At 51.3% G+C, this 26,882-nt stretch overlaps 2 protein-coding genes across 6 annotated transcripts in view; one reads left to right on the top strand and one right to left on the bottom strand.

Moving 5' to 3' along the window:
* The first annotated feature begins 5,018 nt into the window (after positions 1–5,018).
* LOC115065688 (uncharacterized protein C12orf81-like) lies at positions 5,019–6,122 on the top strand. Its single transcript, XM_029547879.1, has 2 exons — positions 5,019–5,654; positions 5,811–6,122. Exons 1-2 carry the CDS (start codon positions 5,019–5,021, stop codon positions 6,120–6,122), a joined length of 948 nt encoding a protein of 315 aa, XP_029403739.1.
* Positions 6,123–6,560: 438 nt separating this feature from the next.
* Positions 6,561–26,882, bottom strand: part of Scn8a (sodium voltage-gated channel alpha subunit 8) — a 175,902-nt gene continuing 155,580 nt past the window's right edge. For all 5 annotated transcript variants that reach the window (XM_029531137.1, XM_021216734.1, XM_029531139.1 and 2 more), the window contains 6 exons: positions 21,548–21,832; positions 19,533–19,586; positions 19,008–19,145; positions 17,965–18,069; positions 15,871–16,141; positions 6,561–12,918 (listed from right to left, as the gene is read on the bottom strand). In XM_029531137.1, the coding sequence (XP_029386997.1) occupies positions 11,771–12,918; positions 15,871–16,141; positions 17,965–18,069; positions 19,008–19,145; positions 19,533–19,586; positions 21,548–21,832 (2,001 nt within the window). In that variant the 3' untranslated portion in view covers positions 6,561–11,770. The remainder of the gene's footprint in view (positions 12,919–15,870; positions 16,142–17,964; positions 18,070–19,007; positions 19,146–19,532; positions 19,587–21,547; positions 21,833–26,882) is intronic.

Here is a 26,882-nt window from a genome sequence, read left to right as displayed (position 1 = left end):
GCCAAAGGAGTGATGAATGTGGGGCGGGGAGAGGGAGGGCTCTCTCGGTGGATTTTTTTTTTTTTTTTTTAATGGGAAGGAAAATGCTTCTGCCAGGCAGATCGATGCCATATGCACCGGTGTACTCAGGTTTTTCCTATTTATTGTGGACGGGAAGTTCGCCATCTCCGCTCGGCAGACCGGGCACACCCGACATGAGTTGGCACCAGGGCCTAAGGAACTGCTCTCTCTCCGCAACCTTTGCCTCTTGTCCTCTGAGCGACACCCTCCTTTCCCGTTCTACTTTCTCAGTATTGGCTTAGTTTTTCTCCTCATGGTTTTGTCACCGACCCCTCCCATGCTGTCTCTGTTCCCTTTCAGCTCTTCCTACTGGTCCACATCTATCACCTTCTGTGTTTCTGTCTCTGTCTCCTGGAACCCTGTGCTTTAACCCTCCCTCTCTCATTGTTCTGATTCACACCGCAGAGACTTTTGGCGGAAGTTCTTTTGGCCCAGAGGCTGGGGGGGGGGGAGAGAACAGGGAGCCCCAACCCCCTCCGTACCTCACCCACCTGAAATCTTGGGGCCTTAGGGGTGGGACAAGGATAAAAACCACCCACAGAAGGCTTTTGTTTTGCTTTTTGTTTTGTTCATTTTTGAGGGGACGTCCCAGAAATGTAGGTTGCTTAATATTTTAGGCCTCTTATTTTTGTAAGATGTGTAGGATTTTCTGTTTTTCGTTTTATTTTGACAACTCAGGAAGAAACTGACCTCAGAAAGAATGTTAGAGTTTGGCTGCTCTCCTGTTACCTCCAACCCCATCCCAGGGGAGCAGATTCTCCCCGACCAGAGAGACGTGGGGCTAATGAGGAAAGACCAGACAGGAGCCCCAGACTGCTGTTCCTGGGATAGAAGCAGAATGTATCTAAGGGCTTTCTCCCCAGGCCCAGCTTACAAGCAAGAGGATCGGGGCAGAGGCTCCAGAGGGTGCTGCTTGCTGCCTTCTTGCCATTCTCCCCTGTGGGCCCCAGTCCTCAGCTTCCGGTGGTCTGTGAACCTTACAGAGAGTTGGGGTACTCTTGTCTATTTCCTGCCTTAGAGGTGAGCCGGGCAGAAGGTTCTCAGGCCATCTGACTGGAAGCAGGTTCTGTCAGGGATGCTCAATAACAGGCTAAGAGGATTTCCTCTGGCATGAACGTGGTCTAGCCACAGTCTGGCTGGGCATATTGACTACTAGGAGCCAGGCAACCTGTGATGAGGCAGAGCACTGCCCTGGAAAGGGTTCTGTGTCTCTGTGTGGGGGTGTCTACTTGTCCCCATGGAGCTCTGGGTCTACACTGAGGACCTGGAGGGAACTGGGTGTTTTCCTGTGACGTTAGTCCAGACTTCTCTGCAAACCACATCCCTCCTGCTCCTTCTCTTGATAAGGCTCCAGTTCTTTGGTCCCCTCAGGCCATTTCACACTCTTTGGTGCAAAGAAGGGCCACCCCCTATCTTTGTCCAACCTTAGCCCCCCCCCCCCGCCCCTTCACATTCTGGATGCTGAGAATACCATGAGAGACTTGGCAGGAGCAGGGGCAGGGTGCTGAGGGCAGGTGTGAGGGGTGTGGACAGGAGAGCTGCTGTGTCTCCTTCATCCTCGTTCTCTCCAAGCCGCTCTCTGGAGCCAGCTGACCAAGTACTTGATGCTTCAAAGCAAGTGGCCCAGGGTGATACTGCAGATGATCCTCGGTGGGGCATAGAGTAAGGGAGTTCTCTCAGGTCTGGGGGTGGGGGTAGGGGTACCAGGGCAGGGAAGTGGGGGGCTGGGTTAAGAGTACATGGACCCACCGCTAGGGTCCCCACACTTCCTTTGCTGGGCTCTTTCTGTTCCCGGTTTGGAAGCTTTGCACAAGAAGACAGCCCCCGGCTGCAGCACCTACCTCATGAGCATGGGGCAGGATGGCAGGGCGGGTCTAGCCCTAGCAATGTTGGGGGGCATACCAAAGAATCCAGGGATGGAGCGCAGGGGAGGGCGCGCCGGCCCTCCACTCCCTCTGCTAACATTGGGTTGGGATCCTCTCTCGGTTGTAACCCATTTCTACCTCATTTTGCTGTGTGTTGTACATGGACATATTTATCTCCTGTCTGATGATGCTCTGCAGTTGTGGCCTGTCTACCTCAGAAGACACTGTATTTTAAAAGAAGATATTACACAGTATTAAAGTTATGATGTGTGGCATCCAGAGGATTTCTTGTGGGTAGTGGGATATGGGGAGTGTTGGCTACTCTGTCTGTGTCTGGCTAGTCTGTCAGTCCTGGCTGTGGCTCTGAGTGTTTCTGTTCCTTGGGACTGGAAGAGGAAGAGGGGCTCCCGAGAGCAAGGCAGTAGCCCTGGGTGAGCACCCTGTGTCTTCCACAGGGTGGAGAGCAAGGTTTGGAGACGTCTGAAGCCCAGTCCTGCGGGCCACGAGATCCTTTGCCCATTTCTACCCTGCCTTTCAGTCCTGTTTATCATCACGGTAAGCTGGGAGGTGGAAAAATGTTGCAGGAAAGAAGAAGAAGAAGAAGAAGAAGAAGAAGAAGAAGAAGAAGAAGAAGAAGAAGAAGAAGAAGAAGAAGAAGAAGAAGAAGAGGAAGAAGAAGAAGAAAGAAGAAGAAAGAAGAAGAAAGAAGAAAGAAAGAAAGACCACCAAGTTCCGAGCTCCAACCACTTACTCTCTGCCCTCCAACTCTCCGTCAGGGCCAGAGCTCCCGAGTTACCTTCACTGCTATGCCAGCCCCATGCAACAACTGTCCACCCCACCACGGTCAGCCTCCATAACACCCAGCAACCCAGCAGAAACAGAGCTCTAGAAGCTTATAATTAAGGAGTCGGGTTTACATATCAATAAATTCTCAATTCACAAGATGCCCACACAATAATTTCAGGGCCAATTGATGTTACAAGCTGCCCGCCTAGATTAGACAAGCTATCCCAGTTATTCTGTCCTTTATGATATCATGTATCTACCTGTGGCTATTCAAAGCCATGCTGGTTCAGGATCTTCTTCCTGTCCATCCTCCATCTTGCTTTATTTTCCTCTCCTTCTCTGTCCCTGCAACTCTTTAGGCTGCCTCCCTTTTCCCTGTCCAGTCACAGGCCTCCTGCTGCACTAATATTTTAATGTAATAGAACAGGGAAAATCCTGCCACAGAAAAATTACAGACACCGTTTAAAAGTTCCATGGAGAGGCTAGGACCCACTAACAGGTCCTCCCCTGCCACACACATCTGGACTCTTAAAAATGTACCATGGGCCAAGGGAACAGTGTACTTGGCTCACTACAGGCTCACAGGCGGCAACGCCAGAAGCAGCCTCTGGCGTTGGATCCTAGTGCATTTCCAGGATCCAAAGAGCGATAACCTCTTGGTCTTTGGAGGTCCAGATAAGCTCTCCTGCAGTTTGCCACCTCTCCAAATTGCCAAGGATACCCCTGAAAATTCACAGTAGGGACAGTCTCCCAAACAGAGCATGTGTAACTATAAAAGCTAGGTAGGGGTGCTGGCGGGGAGGGTCCTAGGAGTCTTCTCACAGCTGACACAGTTGTTGGATGGTGACACAGTCACCTGGAACTTGGCGAGTAAACCCTAGAACCTCTGCACTCATTGGAGGACGAACTGAAGGGCACATGGCTTCTCTTAAGAATGCCCAAGAGAACTGGAGAAATGGTTCAACAGGTGCAGTACCATGCAAGTGTGAGGATCAGAGTTCGGATCCCCAGCACCCATGCAAAGCTGCATCGCTGGGGCAACTCCCATGTAATTCCAGCCCTTTGGAAGGCAGAACTAGGTGCTCTCTCAGAGTAAGATGGCTAGCTGGACTAACCCCATCAGTGAACTCTGGATTCAACTGAGAGTCTGACTTTTCGAAGGGAGGGAAGGGATGTGTGCTGTGCAGCGCAGTGGGCCTGTACCGCTGCACCCACAAGGGCTCCACACCACACAGAGTGGGGAGGGGGCGGGGAGAGTAATCACAAATGGCAAGTCAGGAACCTTCCCAGGTAGGAGGGCTAGAGGCCCGAAAAACGTGGAGGCTGGAGAGGGTATTCTTGGCACCATTCATATTTGTCACAAGAGCATAAAATGGAGGCAGGATTGTGGAGACCTGAGGTTAGAGGAGTCAGGCGAGACGAAGCTACCCTTAAGGACTGGTACACTACAATGAAGCCTCGGCTTACAGGTGTGTAGGTGGCTGTGGGTAGGGGACTGGATCACAAAAACTCACATAGGCAGTCAACAGGCCTTTCCTGAACACTTAGGTACTGGTCACTGTTGGGGCAATGTGGAGACTTCCTTCTCGTGGGCAGGGCAATAAAAAGATCTAACAGCAGTGTGTTGGGTGTGATAGGGGGCCGTGTGTGTGTGTGTGTGTGTGTGTGTGTGTGTGTGTGTTGACTGTGCTTGTGTGTGGCTCCCAGAAGGGATGAGACAGCAGGGCCCACAGTCAAGCCACCTTGGGAAATGACATGAGATTAAGTGTGGGCCCAGTGTGTGGATGGGGGATCTAGGAATTTGCTCAGACTTGAGAAGATGGCTTAGATGAGCAGCTGTGCGAGCGCGTGCGAGCAGGTAAGCAGGCTACCGACCAGGCATGGGAGACCCTGACTGAATATGGACGCTGATAGTGAGCAGAGGGTCCAGGGCTTCTGTTAGAGGGCAAAGGGTGGTAAATGAATTAGAAGAGGTTGAGGTACCAGTGGGGTTAGAGTAGGCACTTCAATATAAGGTCCAGATTCCTACTCAGTTCCACAGCCATTGCTGTGGGTTGGGTCACCAGTTCCTGCCCTCCATGAGGTGGTGGGGATAGGAATGGGGAGCTGTGGGGGTGGGGGAAGGAGGGCTGCTGGGAACCTCTTTCCTCTGGACCCTGAGCGGTCAGATCTGTGCCCCACCCCCACCCCTGGTAGATGAGTTCTCTCTGCCTAGAGCGTTCAGCTTTCCACGAAAGTTCCTCGCCTCTGCGCCACAATCTCCAGTCTTACAACAGAGCCTCGGCATTCGGAGCCCCTCCCTCAGTCATGGCGTGGGCGCTGATCCTGGCCCTCTGTAACGGGTTGCTGCCCCCCACGAGCGCGCTAGACGCCATGGGCCCCCACGCAGCAGTCCGCCTGGCCGAACTACTGACCCCCGAGGAGTGCAACCACTTTCGATCACTCCTCGAGGTACCTGAACCCGACCTGGACAAGGAGCTGGCCCGGTTATCCGAGGACTTGCTGGCGACGCCCGAGCCACCCGCACCCCGGCTTGGGGCGCAGGACTGGGTGGGACAACGGCGGCGGGCGGCAGCGGAGCTGGTTCGGCTATCTGCGGACTGGCGGGCGACGCCCGAGCCACCCACACCCTCGCTCAGGGCGCAGGACTCGGTGGGAGAACCGCAGCGGGCCACAACCGCGCAGGCTTCGGAGGGGAGGGAGGGCACGTCCGAGTCCAGTGAGGTTTCTGACCTCTGCCGCGAGGCGCTGGCAACCTGGTTGGCCGCTCAGGCTCCGTCCCTGTCGTGGGACCGCGTGGCCCGAGCCCTACGGCGCAGTGGCCGCCCGGATGTGGCGCGGGAGCTGGCCAAGAACCTCCACCAGCAGGCGACGTTGCAGCTGCGGAGGACGGGGACGAATTACCTGCAGCAACTCCTGGCCCCAGCCCCGGCCCCGGCCCCGGCCCCGGCCCCGGTCCCTGTCCCTGTCCCGGTCCCCGCCCCCGTCCCGGGTCCCGCCCCCGGTCCCGCCCCCAATCTCCGCCACGGCCCCGCCACGGTTCCTTCCCCGGCTCCGCGTGCCCGCCGCGCTGCCGCCCCCGCGCCTGACTGGGACAAGCTGGAGCTGATCATGGAGCGCCTGCCGCAGCCCCCGTACACACGCAGCCCCTCAGCCTGGGTGGGGCCGCTGGCGCTTGGCCTTCTCGCCGGCTTCCTGGGAGCGCTGTGCACCGGGGCGCTGATCACCGTGCTCACGCTGTGGATCACCGGCGACAACCGCGACGGCGACCCGGCGTGGTCTTGTGCCCGCGGCCAGGCCGCCGCCTCCCCGCCCAGGCCAGCTCGGACGCCCTGCAGCTGGGAAACGGAGCCGCTCCTGCCTCAGCCCCGGGCGCCGCAGCCACCCTCGCCCCTCTGCTCGTCGCTGTGAACCGCTCGACGGCGACGCATGGCTATAAAGTTTCCTAAAGCAGAGGCAGGCGCAGTCTGTGGCTGCTTGGATGGAAGTGGGGGCGCGGGAGCCGGCCCAGAGTCCCCAGCGTTGTCCAGCGCCCGCGTGCTCCTGCTTCTGGATACTCTCGGTTGTCTGCTGTGTGCCAAGAAACTGCTCCCTACTCCTTAGAGGCACAGTCGGCCCCTTGAACCCGAGCTGTGTGACTTGCAAGACCGAGTGAGCGCGCGCAGCACAACTCAGTCATTCAGGCAAGGCTTACTAGCCACTTTCCCACCCACCTCCGAGGGACGAGTCAGCCCCATCCGGAAACCAAGCCCCGGAGTGCCTGTTGCCAGGGAATCCTAGAGTTAGGGGCCTGGGGCGAGAACCATGACAGAATGACAGGCCATTCCAAGAGGAGAGTTGAAAACAAGATTGACGTAACCCTTTATTGCAAATTCTAAAGTAAAAAGATGTACAGTACAAAGTAAAATTGAAAATCCAGACTATAAACTTCCAATCCACTTATACGTTCTCATTTCTCAAGCATTTCTGCCATTTCCGCATTAACAGAACAGGGAACGAGTGGAGGGGTAAGGAAGGAGATACAGCAAAGGGAAAAAATCAGAAGAATCACAAACCCCAGAAGCAAGTGCAAGGAAAGACATTTCTCGACCTGCTGTCCTGGTGATGAGAAGCGGGAGGGTGGAGCAGTGCAGTTTAAAATGGCTCTCAGAATAGCAGCGTTTATGGTACTTGTTCCTCTTCCTCAAGTCCAAAGAATACTTTGCCCTTCCCTGGCGCCTTTGTCTGTATCTCAGAACGCTTTACAAAACATCTAGTTAAAGCCTCACAACACCCCTGTGAGGTAGGTCAGTATTATTACCCCCATTTTACAGATGGGGAAACTGAGGCACAGAGAGGTTAAGTGACTTGCCCAAGGCCACACAGCGAGCCAGTGGTCAAGCTAGGGATGGAACACAGTTCTGTCCCTCTTCTGGAACCACTGGACCACGCTCCCCTTTACCTATGTACATTCTTCACACACACACACACACACACACATACATGTGCACACCTGCCCACTTCACCCCACTTAGCCTCTATGTACAGCAAACAGCAGTGGGGGCAGGGGCAGGGGTGCCTCAGGAGTGTTTTAATGGAGGAAATCTTGGCAGTCTTGGGAAGAGGCAAGAAGCACAGGCCGGGGTGCAAGTCTTGACTCTGAACCCAGACTTCCTCTTCTCCTGACCCCCTGGCTGACTGATGGCAGCTAATTCTTTAGGGGGCGGGGGAGTACCTGAAAAATGAACGAAGCTTTTTGCAAAACTTTGGGCAACATCTGAGAAAAGAAAGAGGCATCGTTCCAGAAGATGCCCAGGGTTCAGGCCACCACATCCTGACCCATGGCAATGTCACCTCCACAGAAGGCCTGGAGGCTGGAGCTGAGGGACAAGGATGGGGACTGACCTACCAGCGGATGCTCTCCAGTTCAGCTACTAGAGTGGACTAGAGTGGGCACTTCAAGATCCTCCTGAGTGTTCCTAGACCAGGAGACATGTCCTGGAGAGGGATGTCCCTGAAGGGTGTCCCCTCCCCTGCACACATGGGAGGGGACAGCCCCAGCCTGCTGGTCTGATCATGGGAGTGGATGGAAGGCAAGCACAAGCTGGTGGATTGGAAGCTGCCGGGCAGCCAGCGTGCTTGCGCTAGCCTTGGGGGGTGGAGGGAGCGGGGAGAGGTTTTTTTTTTTTTTTTCTTCCTTTCTTAAATCATAACCATGAACAAGGCAGAAGTAAGGCCAGACCAGCTAGGTTGGTTGAAATCTCTGGGGGCTCTGCTGGGTGGGACCAGTGAGGGAGGGGGGGTCCAGTCTAAGGGGTAATGCCACATGCAATCAGCAAGCAGGGACCTGGGGAGTCAGGACCTGGCTTTTTTCTGCAGTACCTACTTAGAATTGGGAGGCTCTGGTTTCTTTTCTCCTTCCCCAAAGCTCCAGTTCCCAGACCCCTTCCAGAACTCAACAACTGGAAAGTCAAACACAGACACACAGCAAGACAGGCTTCCCTTGTGTGGTGAAAAGGGCCAGTTTTTTTTTTGTTTGTTTTGTTTTTGTTTCTATTTTGTTTCCTTTCGGCTAATAGTGATTTCTAAAGATCAGGTGTCCTTTAGGGCGGAGTCAGGCTCCATGCGCTCACTAGCGCTATGAGTCTCTTACAGTTCACTATGTTGATTGTGGTGATGAGAGAAGCCCTTGGGGCACTCTGTGTCCCTCCAGGGGCCCTGAGGGGGAGCTTGTCTCTCTGGCCGCAGCTTCAGATGCCCAAGTGGCTCATTTCCAGATGGTGAGAGCGGACCACTCAGACTTAGGGTACTTTCCTGCTCCCACCCTCTGCCCTGTGACCCCCAGCCTCTCACCCTAAGCCACAGGGAAATCAAGGAAGAAGGGAGTGTTTTCACACAACCAGTAGTCATGGCGACTACTGCTCAGGGGCTTTGGCTCTGCGTTTTAAATGAACAGCATCACATGACTTTTTGCTTTTTTGTCCTTTTATTATTATTATTATTATTATTTTTAAAGGAGGATCGTGGAATATAAATACTGCACCAAGGACCCGGCTACAAAAAAATAAATATTTATATTATATTTATATATCTATATATATATGTGCAGTGGTACTGGCTGCTGCCGCTCTTTGACAGGCTTCGTGAATATTTGGCAAAGCCCTGCCACTTGCTCACGCGATGAGGACGCAAAACAAAACCAAACCAACCAAAAACTGCCGTAGCTGATTCTTTAAGGTTCGATGCCTGTTAACTGCGGGTGTGAACTGCTGGTGATGGTGTGGTTCACAAGAAAGGAGCATGGAGCAGGACAGAGAGAGAGCAAGGCGGGCAGGGAGTGGCTGGGTGGACGGATGGAGGGTGAGGGGTGTCGCTGGGAGAGGTCTGGTCAGAGTGAAAGAGAGCAAGCAGAGTTGGAGGCGGCTTCTTCCCTGCGAGGCTGTTGGAGGGTGTGAGAAACTGTGGCACAGCCTGCCGGGCTGGGTCAGGAGCTGGGGGAGGAGGGTCAGATCTAATAGCTGAACATTACTAGCATGGCGCTTGGTGTTCCTAGCAGGATCAAATAGCTGTTGCCCATCTCAAGATCTAAGAACAATGATTGAGTTTAGCCAAATCTTGCATAGAAGTGGTTAGAATTTATTGCACATTGGAACAAAAATATATATATTTTGTTGTTTTGGAAAAGACATTAGCAATAAAAAATTTTTTTGTCTGTCTGTCTGGTTAGGGGTATACATTGGCTGACAGCTTCTAAATTCTAAGAAGAAAGGAAAGTATAAAAAATAAAAATAACCATGACAATGGCATAAGCCAGAAGCCATTTCCTATTTAATAAGTTAGTAATTTGTATTTACAAAAAGGCATGCCAATAAAATAAAATTATATATTACAGTATTTATAATTCTCTTAAAAAGAATAACCACAGGTCAGCTCCTGTTTTGTGCTGTTTGCGATGTTGCCTGCAGGTGGCGCTCTAGACTTGTCCTAGCTGTGGTGACACGGACACACTCCCTGAGCTGGGAGAGTTGGACAGTGTCTACCGGTCCAAGAAGATAGAAAGCTCTGCTCACTGACTGGCTGTGGTTTGTTCTATGCAAAACTAGTCAGGCGGACTATGAGATCACATCCAAAGTGCTTCTTCTGCAAGGCGGGCTGGTGCATCTGATGTGTCTACTGATGGGCCACTCACTTCCCTCCACACTATGCGCAGGAAGGGTTTATGATGATTTGGTTCAGAGAGACTTTCTGGCATTCAAGTGCAGCATCTTGGCTTTGAGACCTTGTGGTCAGCTGAGACACCCTGGACTAAGAACTGTCTTCTGTAAAGCGGGGGGGTGGGGGGGGGAAGGGAAGATAGGACGCCCTCTAGAAGCCATCCCCCAACAACAGTGGGCAGGCCACTAAGCAGAAAGCAAGGTGAGCTGAAAGGAAAGGCCAGGGGGAAGCTGTGACACCCTAAAGAATTACTACTGAGTCCCTTTCTCACAAAAGCCAATTGTAGAAACAAGACCAAGTGGCTCCATCCAGAGGCAGCCCCATCTCTCCATCAGGTCCTGCTAGAGACCATTATTCTACAAATGGAAGAGCCTACAGCCATATCCCAGCCAACACTGCTGTCCTCACCAGCCCTGAGCGGCTGGGAAGGGGAGCTCTGCTGGCTAGAGGGATACGGCAGAAGCAGGAAGAACCGTGCAGCCAGGAGCTTGTGACAACCCCTCTGCAGGACTGGGTAGTTCAGAATATCTGAACCCCTTTCCGTATCTACCTGAGCCTACAGAAAAGCAGACAGACATGACACTGAATGCAGTAAGCACCCCAACCCCCCCATGAAGTTTCTGTAAGTCCCCCAAAGGCCCCCTAGAGGTAACATGCTACAATAAATAGCACTTTTATCTCTACCCTAGGGTCAGTTCTCCAGGATGAAGGCTAAACAATCATCAGGATATTGCAAGATACAAATGAACTCTTTTTCTATTAGTTTTTTTTTTTTGTTTTTTGTTTTTTTTAGCCCTAGGATTTGGTTTTACAGTGACATTAATAGTACAAGCCATTCGGGGCCAGAGTCTCCCCATGTATTGGACAGAGCAGCAAAATGTGCGACAATGGCTGTATGTCAGAGATGTCTGTCAAACGTGTACACGCAGCGGATCCATCTGCTTGTTTGGTTGGGTTGTTTTTGTTGGTAGTGGTTAATTGGTTAATTATGTCTCCCTACCCAGAGGTGTATGAAAGACTTGCACACTGAGGATTGCAGCCGGTGTGGAACTCTTACCATTTCTCCAGATACAGTGAACGGTGCAGGGCTGGGTCCTGTCCGAAGGCTGAGCCAATGCGAGGGACAGGATTACTAGTGTCTTGTGGTGTATGGATCTCATGCATGACTTCTGAACACAGCATGCCATCATGCAAGTCATTTCTACGCATTGAACGAGCACAATATTTGGAATTGGCCTGAGCAAGTCCTCCTCAGCCTGAAACCCTGACTGTTTCCCCCACCGTCTCCAAACCATGTGCCACCCACGTGGAGAAGATGCTGTTATGTTAAAGAAACAGACGATTAGTGACATAGGCTGAATGTGTGTGTGTGTGTGTTTGTCTGTGTGTGTCTTGGTGTGTCTGTATGTCTGTGTGTGTTTCTTTTTGCTGCTTAGCTTAACTAATGTAAGAATGCAAATATTGTTTGCATGAACAAACAAACTTTTAAAGTGATGCTTTCTGCTTCTGAGAATCAACAAAATGAAAAAATAGAATCCATTTAGCTGCAGCGGCGATCTGCTGGTCCTGGCAGCCGCCTCTGTTTGTATCCTGTTAAGTTTACTCCTAAGTTGCATTGACCGAGTGTGGAACATGCAGTAACGTCTGCCCAAGCGATAGAAAAAATCTGAGTCCAGGGAGCAGGGTCCTTTGTCCCCAGCAGGTCACCGCTCAGGATGCAACCATTCACGTGTAAGCAGACTATGTTTGGTATAGGTCTCCCAGCACAGCGTCTCCTCCGCAGCCGCTCTGCGTCCGTGAGATCCGGAAGTTTGTAAACAAGCTTTCACTTGCCCGCGCTCAGCCAGCGTAAGTTTCCCCCGCCTCTAGCACTTGGACTCCCTGACCTCCTTTTGCCTCTTGACTCTTTCCCTCCCGCCTTCCTCTGCACGCTGCCGCTTCTCCTTCTCGGGCTTTGTCACACTGTCGTAAGAGGGGAGGGAGGCTGTGGACGGGGTGCTCTCCTTCTTCTCCCGGTGTGTGCCTCCATTCTCCAGCTTGTTGGAAGTGATCTTTCTGCAGATGAAGCCCCGCCTGGCCAAGTGTCCCCTGTAGGCGCGCTGCAAGACCACTGCAGACACTTCCTCCTGCTTGCGCCTCAGAGTGGTTGTGATAGGCTCGTAAGACACTTTGGAAGGGTTGGAAGCCACGAACCGTTCCTCCATCTGCTGCCGCAGGATGTCCAACTCCCCACTGTCTCCCAGGACTCGCTTGGTGAAGGCGAAAAGGATGTCCAAGCAGTGGATTCGATCTCCGCTCACCATGGGCAGGTCCATGGCGATGAGCTCGATGGTGTTGGGCTTGGGTACTCGGAGCGGATGCTCCAGGGCGTCGGCAAAGTCTGCCAGCTTACAGTACTCGATGAACTGGGTGGCATCAGGATCGAACTTCTCCCAGATCTCATAGAAAGTCTCGAAGTCGTCCTCGCTCAGAGGATCGGCGCTCTCCTCCGTGGCTACACTGAAGTTCTCCAAGATGATGGCAATGTACATGTTCACCACGATCAGAAAGGAGATGATGATGTAGCTGACGAAGAAGAAGATGCCCACGGAGGGGTTCCCACAATCCCCTTTGAAGCCACTTCCAGGGTGCTCCTTGTCCAAGCTGCAGTCAGGGGGGCGGTTCAGGATTGGCAGCAGTAGGCCGTCCCAACCAGCAGAGGTCGTGATCTGGAACAGGCAGATCATGCTGTTGCCAAATGTCTCGAAGTTGAACATGTCATCAATGCCGGCCTCGTGCTTCACATACGCGAAGTTGGACATCCCAAAGATGGAGAAGATGAACATGACCAGGAAGAGCAGGAGGCCGATGTTGAATAGGGCGGGCAGCGACATCATTAAGGCAAAGAGCAGGGTGCGGATCCCTTTGGCGCCCTTGATCAGACGCAAGATGCGCCCGATGCGGGCCAATCGGATGACACGGAATAGGGTCGGGGAGACGAAGTACTTCTCAATGATATCAGCCAGGAACATTCCTGAGAGAGGAACAGAGGACGTGATTACTGAGGTCAGGCACACCCTTCCCTCCTCTTATCCGGTACTGTGAAGTGTAGAAGTTCAAAGGGCCATGTAGAATGCACAGAATCCTTATAATGAAACAATGACATGTTCCAAACATAGAAGTATAGAGAGCATAGTGGTGCAGAGACCGTGTGCTCAGTGAGCAGGCTTATCCGTGGCCAGCACATGATCCTAGGGGCATCCACCGGCCTCAGTGGTTCTAGTGTTTTTCTAGCTTTACTATGTGTGAATTCATTAACAAGTTGTCCTCTACATTTAGGAAATGGCTCTTCAGGCAGAAGACCCAGGTTCCAATCCCTGCACCCACATGGTAGTGCATATCCTATCCATAACTTCAGTTACAGGGGCTCTAACAACTTCTTCTGCCTTCCAGGGCATTACATGCACATGGTGCACGGCTATACATACATACAAAATAATAAAATAAAAATTGGGGCTGGAGAGGTGGCTCAGTGGTTAAGATCACTAACTGTTCTCCTAGAGAACCTAGGTTCAATTCCCAGCGACCACATGATGACTCACAACTGTCTGCCATTCCAATTCTGAAGAATTCAACACCCTTTTCGGATCTCCGTGGATACCAGTCAAACATGTGATACACACACACACACACACACACACACACACACACACATATCTCCAGGAAAAACACATGAAAAAAAAAGGCAGAAAAGGCCCTTTCCTTGCATATACATATGCAGGCAAAACACGCACACAGAAATACGTCTTTTTTGTTTGTTTGAGACAGGGTCTTATTATGCAGTTCTGGCTGTTCTGGAACTTGCTATGTAGACCAGGTTGGCCTTAAATTTACAGAGATCTGCTTGCATCTGTCTCCAGGGTACTGGGATTAAAGTGTGTGTAGCATTGTGCCCTGACATAAGTCTAAAAAAAAAAAAAAAAAGCAAGAAAGCAAGAAGGAAGGAGAGAAGGAAGGAAGGAAGGAAGGAAAGAAGGAAGGAAGGAAGGAAGGAAGGAAGGAAGGAAGGAAGAATGAAGTGGGCAGTATGGGAAGCAGAGTTGGACTTCAGAAGGTGAGTATAGGCACCTATACATATAGGCAGTGAGTATAGGCAGTGACACTCAAAAGCCAAGTCCTTGTGCACACTCACCTCAGACACTCTAGCTTAGGGATTCTTGGGAAAATGCCCAAGACTCAGTTTCCCACGTGCCAACATACTTTGTCCTTACAGGGTGATATAGGCAAAGGGGGGGGTCGTCTGCCTTGTGTTCATCATCACCAACCTCAGAAACCAGGGTGCGGCCAGCTGTGCTCTGGACTAGCTCCCTGGGGATGGGGGATGGTTGTTTTTTAAGCAGTCTTTTGTGGCATCAGAAGCCAGTCATACCTACCTGGAGCCAAGGCACGTACACAGTGCTTGGGATACCGTTCTAGGAGGCGATGGCGTGCCCCAAGGATAGCCAATAGGCTCACACTTCTCTCCTGACCTGCCAGAAGCCCAACCTGCTGGGTTTTTAGGTTGAAGAAAATAGGAACTTTGGGGCTAGCCTGAGCTCTGTTTGGGGCTAGCCTGAGCTCTGCTTCTTTTACCTCCCAGGTAAGCAACCCACGCAGTGAAGATAATAAGACAACTCCATTCTGGTGCCACTGTAAGGCCCCAGTGAGACACTTTCCCTCAGTGCATGTGTGTGTGTGTGTGTGTGTGTGTGTGTGTGTGTGCACGTGCATGTGTGTATGTACTTACATGTCAAGGTCAGAGGTCAACCTTGGGTGTCATTTTTTTTTTTTTTTTTTTTTTTGGTTTTTCAAGACAGGGTTTCTCTGTATAGTCCTGGCTGTCCTGGAACTCACTTTGTAGACCAGGCTGGTCTCAAACTCAAAAATCCACCTGCCTCTGCCTCCTGAGTGCTGGGATTAAAGGCGTGCACCTCCACTGCCCGGCTCCATCTTGGCTTCTTTTGAGATAGGGTCTCTCACTGGCCTACATTAGGCTACATTGGTTAGCCGGTGAGCCCAAGAGCTTGTCATTGTCTCTGCCTCCCTCGTGAGGGATTCTAAGTGTGTGCACCATGCCCAGAATGTGGGTTCTGGGGATCAAACTCAGGTTCTCGGCTTGTACAGTGTTCTGGCCAGCTTATGTCAACTTGACACAAGCTGGAAAAGAGGGAGCCTCAACTGAGGGTATGTCTCCATAGGAATGGGCTGTAGACAAGCCTGCAGGGCATTTTCTTAATTAGTGAATGGAGGTGGGCCGGGCCCTTTGTGAGAGGGACCGTCCCTGTGCTGGTAGTCCTGGGTTCTGTAAGAAAGCAAGCTGAGCCAACCACGATGAGCAAGCCAGTGAGCAGCATCCCTCCATGGCCTCTGTATCAGCTCCTGCTTCCAAGTCCCTGCCCTGCTTGCGTTCCTGTCCTCATTGCCTTTGATGAACCATGAATGAAAAAACCCTTTCCTCCCCAAGTTGCTTCTGGTCATGTTATTTCATCACAGCAGTAGTAACCCTGACTGAGACCCTCAGCAAAGCATTTTACCATCTGAGCCATCTCTCAGGCTATTGCCACATTGGAAGAACAAGTTTCTCCTACTTTTCCTGGTAGACTTTAAATCCCTTGAAAGCACGTCAGATTTGACCTCTTGCCTCGGAGCTGCGGCATTTGCACCAAGAGTGCCGGGAGCACTCAGTAGGAACAGGCGAGCCATGCAGCCTGCCTAGGAGGCTGAGGTGCACACAGAGGAGGGACAAGAGGCACTAGCCCACCCTGAGATCTAGTCATTGCTCTCAGAAGTCTGGTCCTCGCAGCTGAAGATCTTCCTCTGGCCCCGCCCACTCATCCCCCTTCCTCTGGCCCCGCCCACTCATCCCCCTTCCTCTGGCCCCGCCCACTCATCCCCCTTCCTCTGGCCCCGCCCACTCATCCCCCTTCCTGCGGCCCCGCCCACTCACCCACAATGGAGAGGATGACCACCACAAAGTCAAAGATGTTCCAGCCGATGGTGAAATAGTAGTGTCTCAAGGCAAACATTTTGAGCACACACTCGCAGGTGAAGAAGATGACGAAGACCAGATTAATCCAGTAAAGAATGTTCTCCATCTGCTTGCTCTGCGTGTCCGTCTCCACCATCATGGTCACCATATTAAGGCAGATGAGCATCATGATCACGATGTCAAAGGCTTGTTGCGTGACGAAATCAAAGACAATCCCTTGGATTTTGTTCTGCCGAGGAAAGACAGAAGCACGTTCAGACAGAAGCCTTCAGACCCATGGGCCGCTCTGCCCTGCTCCAGGCACTCTCCTTGTCCCCTTCTCGGCTACAGTATCTGCCGGCATCTGTCTGGAGCACCCGCACAACCCACTTCAGGATAGCTGGCCCAGTGTCCTCAAGTCCTGTTCTGCTGACCAGAGCTGACATCACCACGCCTGGGGTATTTCTCCTCGTCCCAATGTTGCCCCGACCCCAGTGGCTACTTTACTCCAGAGACTGGGGGAACTGGTCTGTGGCTCTGCACTCACACTGGATTCGCTATGCACCCCCTGACAACCTCACCCAGCCTCCATCCTTCCCACTGTTCTCTAGTCAGAAGGTGGATGGTCATCCTTGTCTTCTCTCCCCAGCCTCCAAACATAGTCTGTCAGTTTGAGGCAGGGTCTCCCTCTGTAGTCAGGCTGGCCTGCCACTCCACTGTGTGGTCCACACTGGCCTGGAACTCACAGCCGTCCTTCTCCCTCAGCCTCCTGTGTGCTGGGATTACTGGCATCTATGTGTGTGTATGTACGCAAGCATTTGTAGTATTTATATATAACATGTTTTAAAGATTTATGGCCAGGCAGTGGTGGCACATGTATTTAATCCCACCACTTGGGAGGCGGAGGCAGGTGGATCTCTGAGTTCAGGGCCAGCTTTGTCTACAGAGTGAGTCCTAGGACAGCCAGGTCTACACAGAGAAGCCCTGTCTTGAACCTTCCCCATCCCCAAAGATTTATTTACATTTAATATATGCATAAGGTATTGCACATGAGGTGCCTGGAGGCAAGAGTGTGACACTGGATCCCCTGTAGCTGGAGCTACAGATGTTTGTGAGCTGGTGACCCACCCAGGTGCTGGGGACCACACCCAGGTCCTCCGCAGGAGCAGTGCGTGTTCTTAGCTCAGCGGGCTCCATGGTGGTGGTTTTGTTTGTTTTTTTGAGATAGGGTTTCTCTGTGTAGCCCTGGTTGTCCTGGAACTCCCTTGGTCTGCCTCCAGAATGCTGGGATTAAAGTAGTGTGCCACAACCGACTGGCGGCCCATGACAGTTTAGGGTGGCTTTCAAATGCAGGTGTGCATGGAGCTTGGGAGACAGGCTTTCTGCTTGCTTTTCATTTCTAGCACAAGGTGAAAAGCCTGGACAGGAACAGTGCACTCTCTGAAGGTCCCAGTGTGATGGTTGACTAGAGTGAAGAGCACCCAGAAGATTACTAAGCACTGTCCCGCTAGGCCAGGTGGGGGTGGGGTGGGGTGGGGTGGGCGTCCAGAGGGAATAAGGAGGGGGGACCAGCTCTCAGTACCTCCCCTCTGCTTCCTGATTATGGGATGCAAGCACCCTCCTGCCATGCCCTGACTGTCACCATGTTTTAGGGCACAACAGCTGTGAGAATATTGACCAAACCTTAGTGCTCTTCTTGCTTGAAAGGTGATGTTACTATGTAGCTCAGGCTGGCTTCTAACCTGGTGACAGTCCTGCCTTGGTACCACCATGCCTGGCTACTGAATCCTGCCTTGAACAGGCAGAGGAGGGATCACTTTTCTTCACTCCTCTCTGGCAGTGTGCTGTCTCACAGGAGGGCTCCCAGCACAGGCCAGGCACTGATGCAAACCCACCTGACTCCTAATCCTGGCTGCCAAACTCTTTCTGAGCTTTTGGACTGGGCATCTAGGAGAGGACCAGCGGGCAGCACCAGGCAGCCAGTCACCTCTTCCTTTGTAGCAGCCCTCCCTCGAGTGTTCTTTCCAAACAGATGTACAGTGTGCCATCCGTTAGCTTGCCCAGTGTACCTACCAAGGGTCGGGGGATGGGCTTCTGTGGCTTCTTGGAGCCTAGCTTCTTCATGGCGTTGTAGTACTTCTTCTGTTCCTCTGTCATGAAGATGTCCTGACCTCCAAAGTAGAGAGAGAATGCAGAGAGAGGACAATTACAACCGGCTCTGGAGGTGCGACTGAGCACCGCGGAGACTAGGAAAGACTCTACTTTCCCTCCAGAGGTCATTTGGTGGTGAGGAACACGGGGGGGGCAGTTACCCCAGTCAGAGACAGCTGCCAGTTTCAGCGGGGGTGTCTGGAATCTCCCAGGCCAAGTCGTGAGAAAGGGTTATCTGGCTACAGGCTTTCGGGGTAGGAAGTGGAGCGAGAGCAAGGGACGAGAGGACAGTCACACCAGACAGGGTCTCACTGTGTAATCCCGGGTGGCCTAGAACTATGGAGTGAGAACCACCCTCCTCTGCCTCCTGAGTGCTGGTGTCAAAGGTGTACCCTGTGTGCACCATGCCCTGTGGCTCTCCCAAGCAGCAAACAGCAAATTTACTTTTTATGAAATTCAAAATTTGAAACTTGTGGTATAAAAAGGCAGCTTAGAATTAAGTCTAAGTCTTCCGGTGAGCTTTAGAAGAGCCATTACCAGCAAGGAAGTGAGTCCTATGAGGGTGACCTCTCCATTCCCACCATGCTACAGGTGCCAGGTCTGCGTCTCCCCATGGTACTATCTGCCTCTTTTCTCTGTCTCTCCATCTGGCAGAAAGTTCCATCAGGAGTGGCCTCAAGAAAGCAAAACTTCAGGGAAATGTTGTAAACCACATACTGCAAAGTCCAGCTTCAAACAAAAGGGGTTGTCTGGGGCTGGTGTGTGGCCAGTGCTACCATAGGGTGGCAACAAGAGAGAGAGAGAGAGAGAGAGAGAGAGAGAGAGAGAGAGACAGAGACAGAGACAGAGACAGAGAGACACAGAGAGAGAGAGACTCAGAGAGAGATTCTCTCTCTAGAAACAAGGCCAGATTGCCTTTCATCTGGGTTGGCTTCTGCCACTGGCAGCGTGGGGAGGAAACCTATCTTTTTCTTCTGTTGATTGAAGTTGTCAATGATGACACCGATAAACAGGTTGAGGGTGAAGAAGGAGCCGAAGATGATGAAGATGACGAAGTAGATGTACATGTAGATGTTGCCCTCATAATCGGGCTGCTCATCCGGCTGTTGAAGGACAGGAAAGAGGGTTGTCAGGTGGCTGACTCCAGCACACTGAAGCCACCAGCCCTACTCTCCCTTTGTGTGGCTGACAAGCTTGGGGTTCTCTCTTCCCTCCCATGGTCTACCTGTCCTTCAAAGGCACAGACGGTCACCTGTGGGAGCAGTGACCTGAGGGCAGTCAGTGCTACCAGGGACAAGTAGCCAGTTGGGTCTGGCCAAGCAGTGACAGAGGGAGGATTTACTGAAAGGAGGAAAAGTAGCTATAATTAATAGGCTAAGCAGACACTTCCAGCCCCGCGTTCTTCTGCCCTGCGTGGTTCCTGAGGGATGTAGCATGTAGCTTGCTTTCTATCATTTAAGCTGGCCACATTTCACTATGCACATCCTTACCTTTCGGGAATCTACAGCTGCATACATGATGTCCATCCAGCCTTTGAAGGTTGCCTGGGAAACAGAGTCAGTCATTAGACTGTGCCTGTTAGGGAGTGGTTGGGAGTCAAGGCAGGGTCCTAAAGGCCAGGCTTAGGTTCAATGAGAATACAGAATGGGGATGGAGGGGGTTTTAGACAGGTTCAGCTTACATAGACATAAGTTACTTTTATCAAGAAAGATTCCAAAGAGGCTTTGAGTGAAGTCCCTGAAAATATCACTGAAGTCTGGCAAAGAAACAGTCGGCAGTGACTGACTGACTGACTGATGCTCAACGACAAGGTCTGAGAGCAGAGCCCACATCGAGGGCAGGTGGGTCACCTGTGTGAATGCTTGGACCCCCACCGAGGAGCCACTCTATGCAAAGGAACTCATGCTTGGAACTCATCCCTTACTGACACACCCATGTGGCCCTGGGACTAGCTTACTGACTTCTTCAGCAGCCTCCTCTTGGCCCTCCTTCAGCCTGCTAGAGCTGGCACAAACAGTCAGCTTAGCATTCTCAGCTTTGCTGAGCTCACCCCACCTCTGGGGGCTGCTTTACTCATCGACCGGATGGCCTGCTGCCAAACAGTCCTGTGCACACATGGACAGTGGACGCTCGTGGGGTTGTCCCGTGCACGCTCAGAGAGTGGACACTCGCTGGGCTGGCCGGTGGATGCACCCTTGTTTTCTTGAGCTGCTCAGGTTTAAGTCATGAGCCCAACCTATTTTTTTTTTCTTTTAATGAGTCAGCTGTTTTGTGGTGCTGGGAATTGAACCCAGGGCCTCGTCCATATCAGGTAAGGGCCCTACTCTTCCATTCTAGCCTAGGCCCAAGGAGCCCCAATGTCTTAAACTGACAGAGAGAATGCAAAGGGGTTGTCATGGGATGGAGCAAAGCCATCCCATTAGCTTTCCTCCTGCTGCAGCTGGCAGGGAGAGCTTACCAAGTTTGGCTTGGGCTGGGAGCTTTCCCTGCGCCATTAAGTTTAGTCCTTACAAATAATGAATAATGTAGGCATAGTAATAACAGGAGCGAAAACACAGAATAACAATTACCTTAATTAACTTCGTGCTAGGCATTGTGATGAGATTTTTTTTTTAAAAAAAATCACAAATTCTCTTAACAACTAGGCAAGATATTATTATCTGCGTTCAACAGCAGAATCAAAGGGTCATCGGAGAAGCTGAGTGATTGTCCCAGGTTATGGGAAGCACTTGGGTATGCCTCAGCTCCAGGGCAGCCTGAGGCAAGGCCCTACCAGCCCCCCATGCAGCATGCTTCGTCACGCAGCAAATGTTCCCAACACCAGCGAGGACACTGGGAAGTTAGGGATGGTGGCACAAGCTTTGGCAGAAGTAGCTTAGTAACTGACACACTGGGACCCATGCCCGGGGCTGAGCTCCCTGCAGGGGTGGCAGCGAGGTAGCGCTGGCCTGTTCTTAGTACACAACAGCACAGTGTCCCTCTGCCTCCTACTCCATCACCCTGGCCTTCCCACTCACCTTCCCCACTTCTCTTTTCTCCAGTTAACTGCACACTCTGCCCCAGGGAAAGAAGATGGCCTCTCTAGCCTAGGGGCTCTCCACCTTCCTACTGCTGAGACATTTTACTACACTTCCTCACATTGTGGTGGCCCCTAACCATCAGATTGTTTCATTGCTACTTCCTAACTATAATCTTGCTACTATTATGAACTGTGATGCGGACATCTGCTCTGTGACTCAGGATCAAGACCCCACAGGTTGAGAACCACCGCTCTAGCACCCTTTGGTCTGCCGTAGCGCTTCTATCTGCTGCTTGACAGACCTGAGCCTCTCACCAAGATTCTTCCAAGAGGCACCAGGAAAGCTAGGGGAAAGGCATGGCCCTGAGGCTGACTTGGGGAGCATAACATTCTCGAGAACCCCGAGAGTGATCCTGATCTGGAAGGAGGAGGGTGGGGCCTGTGCTGGCAGCCTGCCTGCCCCAGGCCTGAGGCAGAAACACTCACCACTTGAAGAAGGGCCAGGTAGCCTGCCCCAACATTGTCGAAGTTGATCTTGACGTTCTTCCATCGGATCTCCGTGTTGTTTCCCTCCATGAGTTTCTCACAGTCAGTTTTATTGTTCACCTCTTCAATTTCAAACCGGATTTCTGAAGTCTCGTTGAAGCAGTAGTGGTATTTCCCCGCAAACAGGTTAACGCCCATGATGCTGAAAATCAGCCAGAAGATGAGACACACCAGCAGCACGTTCATGATGGAGGGGATGGCGCCCACCAAGGCGTTCACCACCACCTGCATTGGAAGGGAGGCGGCTGAGTGCTCACGCAGGAACCCACCACAGGCACATTCTGTTTGCTTCCAGGAGGGGAACGGCACTTCTGTGGCATGTTCTGCCACAGACACACTGTACTATCTTTGCAACGAGAGGAACTGGACAGGTCCACAAGCAGGACCCCAAGTGCCCATGTCTCTACACTATATTTGAGTGAGTTTTAGTAAGTTGTGGTTCATTTTGGTTAATACAAACTTCTCTGCCCAAGTTGACTCTTTTTCTTTTTTTTTCTAGGCACCAACCAGAAGAACAATTTCTTAGTCCAGACTTCACTTTTTTTCAACTCACAAAATATGCTCTGTTCGGAGCGCAATCACAAGCTCACTAGTGGCCTTTCAACAGACATTCCCCTTCTGGAAAACAAGGCACAGTTGTTCAGAATCAGAGCGCTGCCCTGTGGATTAGCACACTACAGAACGTCTTACAATTATGCAAGGCAGTTATCTCTTCTCAGGCAATAGCTGAGCATGCAGAGTATTGCAGGCTCGAGGAAGAAAGAAAAAGCTATATTCCCTCTACCAAACAGTTTAAGATTAAAATGTGGGCAGACACGAGTCTCCCTCAAGGCTCGTTGCTGTTCTGCGTTCGATACACTGATGGCTCATGCTATGCTCAGTCGGGCCCTCAACTCCACGCTCCACAGAGTTAAAACTGAGCAGCCTTTAGGAACAGATGCTTCTTGGGTTCTGCACTATACTCGAGGCGCCAGGGAACACCTCTCTGTTCACTAGAGCCCAGTGCTCAGAAAGCAACACTGGAGGTCACCGGGTCAAACAATGTCTTGAGCAGAACGGGCAAGGCCCGGAAAGGCTGGCCTGATAGCACTGTTTCTACTTCAGACTGTCCTCACTGGACAACATGGCTGAGAAGACACTGTGCTGTTCTATACAGGAAACAGCTAGTCAGACTTCCTTTAGACTGTTCGTTTTCTTTTTTTTCTTTTTTCTTTTTTTTTTTGATTTATTTATTATGTGTAAGTACACTGTAGCTGTCTTCAGACACTCCAGAAGAGGGCGTCAGATCTTGTTAAGGATGGTTATGAGCCACCATGTGGTTGCTGGGATTTGAACTCTGGACCTTTGGAAGAACAGTCAGGTTCTCTTACCCACTGAGCCACCTCACCAGCCCCAGACTGTTCATTTTCTGATTATGCAATCCATATATGAAGGCCTGTAGACCGAGAGGCAGTTCTTCCTTAACTCTTAGACCAAGACATAGTCACTACTGTAAATGTTTACTCCTTCAAGCAAGGGCACCCAGAATCTCTGCAGCCTGGAGATTATCCAGGTTATTTTGTACATTTATCAAGGGTGCTAGATAATCAGTCTCAAACTTTATCTCATTCTACAGTTGTTCATCTTTGGTGAAAGCACCAAAAAACAGGCAAAAGAGGACGGTCCACAGCGGAACAGTCACCTCTCACACAGGAAGAGCAGGTTACAGATTCACAAGCTCGTGTGTGTGTGTGTGTGTGTGTGTGTGTGTGTGTGCATGCGCATGTATGCATGTGGCGTGTGAGTGCATGAGTGTGGTGAGTGCATATGTGGCATGTGCATGCATGTGTGTGGTACGTTTGCCTGCATGGGTGTGGGTGCACGGGTGTGGCACATGTCACAGCAGAGCTCAAGTGTGTGACTGTGAGCAGAGCCTGGTACGGAAGCCTGGATCTGTGAATTTTCCTGGCAAGTCAGCCTGTCGCCTGCTGTGTATGCTCCTCTCACTTCCAAGATGCTGATGAAGTCTTGTAAAGTTCAGTCTAACCCTACAAGGTGTCCACATGTTAAAGTAACATATGGATGCAAAATACTTACTGCAAGGGAGAAATAGCTAACCCTAGGTAATCTCTTTGAACCTTATTTTTATAAGGCTGATGCTAAAGTGAGTCTCACTGCTCACAGAATATAAAAAAAAATCCTATAAAATAAAATGTATCTGTAAAATATGCATCTTCCCTCTCTGTGGGGGGTGAAAAGGGCTTTTCCTCCCAGCTATAATCCCAGCCTCTGCAGTGCCTTTTTATTTATTAATCACAGCTACTGGAGAACTCCTTACCTTAGCTTTACAAACCAAACAGCAGACAGAGTTGGTGGAACTTGCCCCTCACTTCTCTGCTGTGGATGCTGGCCACCAAGCCACAAGCACTGAAGTAGAGTTAAGTGCAGCCCAGAGTGACTGTCACTGCGTCCCTCTCAGCAACCCAGGGGGACAAGACAAGCCTAATGAGTTCTCACAAGTGGCCACTTAGTACCCCAGCTCTCTTCCTGTGCTCTCTGGGTATTTTATCTTGCCCTAATTATGATGGAATCTATTATTGGTAAAAAGCTAGATTTCTACGACTTAAGACGCAGAACTCAAGGGTGGGTTCCAGAAACCTGTGAGGGGTTTGCATTTTTCAAAGGCAGTTTGTACTCAGTGACTGATACGACTATCACTTAGTTGGTCAGAAACGTACTGGATGCTGATTCTCACCTTTACCACCCCCCCGCCCCCACTGACCATTCCTGCTCAGCACACTCTGTAGTCTGTGAGAAGCTTTTAGCGTCTGGCAGAGGGAACATGGCTTTCGTGACAACCGTGTACTGACAACGGAGATGCATGCATGTTTCATAGCAGTAAATACTCAAGGGCACAGCAAGGTCTTAAGGGTTACTATGGAGGAGAGAAAAGCAAAGAGTGACATAGTGACATCCCTTGCCAATAGCAGGCAGGACGGTTGCAATTTCTGGTCTTTGGTTTGAGGAAGGAGAGAAGACTGAAGTGAGTACCCAGAACAGGCTAGGGTGACGCCCCCTTTAGAGTGACGCCCCCTTTAGAGTGACGCCCCCTTTAGGGTGACGCCCCCTTTAGGGTGACGCCCCCTTTAGAGTGACGCCTCCTTTAGAGTGACGCCCCCTTTAGGGTGACGCCCCCTTTCACCTGAAGGGCAGGCTGAGCCTCGAACCAGAGCAGCACAATGACAGTTGAGCCCATCTGCGCGGAGGCTATCCGGTTTACCAAGGTTTCCTAGCTGAGAGGTTTAGGTGGTATCTTGCCAATGCTGGCACGTAGAAGCCAAGCTACTGGATGAGAACACGCACCCCGTGGAAAATCACGCTTGAATAAACACAGGCACTGCTGGGTAACTGGCCGTACACTTTGCCCAGGTTAGTAGCTTCTCTCCCACAGAAGGGCTGGAGAGCTTCAGGGCAGGGATGGATCTCGAAGCCCTCTCCACTTGCCCAAGCAGCTGGTTAGTTCTGCTGGTTGACTGGCACCGACCAGAAGTGGTACTTCTACCCCACTGACCCCACTGAGCGCTACTGATTTAACTTGCAGCTGTGGGCTCACACTTGTTCTTGCCAATATTACCTTGAGCAAAAAACCAGGTAGGTACTTCAAAAATGAAACTCTCTTTTTATCTATTCTAGACTTTGGGTTTCTAATCTTCTTGAGAGTTGGCAAGTCCAAGTTTTGGGGGACATGGCAAATGAGAGGTGAGGGAAGGTGAGGAAAGGGGTTAAGTGGAAAAGGGGGGAGGGGCTACCAAAAGGACACCTGCATCTGGACTATTCAAATCCTCCTTCCTTTGAGCAAATGCCTCCAGCCGGGCCATGTCAACTGCTTTTGACACAGTGATAGAATGACAGTAATGAGCAGCCAGATGGAAAGAGACTTCATGGCTCCAGCTGGGCATACTGGGAGCTGTCTAGAGGCAGTGGTGATCTCTTTAGGAGGTCCAGGTTCCTTGTTAGAGACTAGGTTCAGGTCCAGTGGTATAATCAATGCCTTTGATGGAATGTCTATAGCTGTCTGTCTATCCTGTTCAGAGTTGTTCGGCTACCAAGGTGGACTATTGGCTCTAAAACTACCAAGGCTTATCATCCCTTATGAAATATGTGGGCAGGCAGCAGCGGGGAGCAGAGATGAACATCTTATCTTAACCCTGCTTCCACTCACACTGTGGCCATTTCAGCTTTTGACCTTGGAGTACTATATTCTCTCTTTGAATTTAGCCTGGTTGGAAGAGTGCGCATCGTGCAAAATGCTCAAACCCCTCTTACTTGTGGGAGAAAGACTTAGAATTCATTTTTAATCAGAATGAATTTATTGCCCGGGAACTGCCCTTCTTGCAGAGGGCGTCAAGAGGGCTGTTGAAGGCTTGGGTTTAGAAAGCCAAACTGTGACCATGCTAGAGGAAACACAAGCTCATCGAAACATTGATTGTTTAAATAAACTGAGATAATAACACTTCTAAGTCTCCATAAGCCCCACCTTTCCGTGTCCTTGGCTGTGAATAGGGTCACAGTGGCCAGGGTCACAGATGAGGAATGGGCACAGCCGCACTGTCCTGGTCTCCAGTTCTGCCCGTCAGTCTTACTCCCTACGGACCATTGCAGTCACTCCGTTCTTAGGCCTACGTTCTGATATTTGCACATTGAAAATCATCCTCTGTTTTGCTCTCCTGCATGTATTCAACATCTAAAATAAAGTGAGCTTTCTTGGGCCCCTTAAGTAATAACAGACCTCTCTGATTAGCACAGGGAAACTATCACCGCCAAACCAGCTGCCCAGGTGATTTTCTGGAAGACATTTTAGTTTGTGCGCATATATCTGTGCACACTCACAATCATTAAAACCAAGAGAGAAAAGGCATCAAAAGAGGAAGCCTTTCTAACACGACATGGGGGGGGGTACCCCCTTGTATCGTCTGGACTTGGGTAGTATATCACCCAAGCAGGAAGGAACGGGGGTCTCAGGAGGTTTCAGAACTAGCTGATACGCAGTCACCTAGCACTGTCCGCTGTTCTAATGGTGTGAGGCCAGGGGCCACAGAGCATGGGCACAGGGGTTGGGGTGAGGGGGAAAGCTTTGCTATCAGACAGAGGCTGCCAGTCCTCCTGGGACTGGGCTGAGAACAACAAGGTGCAATGAGAGGAATCAGAATACAAAGAAAAGCATCTCTTCTCCCGGGGTCACGCCAAATTCTGCTCCGCCCCCAGTCCCACGCCTGCCACCGTGTCTTCAAGTCCC

The sequence above is a fragment of the Mus pahari genome, chromosome 17 (genome assembly GCF_900095145.1).
Source record: "Mus pahari chromosome 17, PAHARI_EIJ_v1.1, whole genome shotgun sequence".
In the NCBI taxonomy this organism is placed as follows: domain Eukaryota; kingdom Metazoa; phylum Chordata; class Mammalia; order Rodentia; family Muridae; genus Mus; species Mus pahari.
Note: the sequence above shows the minus strand (reverse complement) of the source record. Positions and strands in the feature narration are given on the sequence as shown.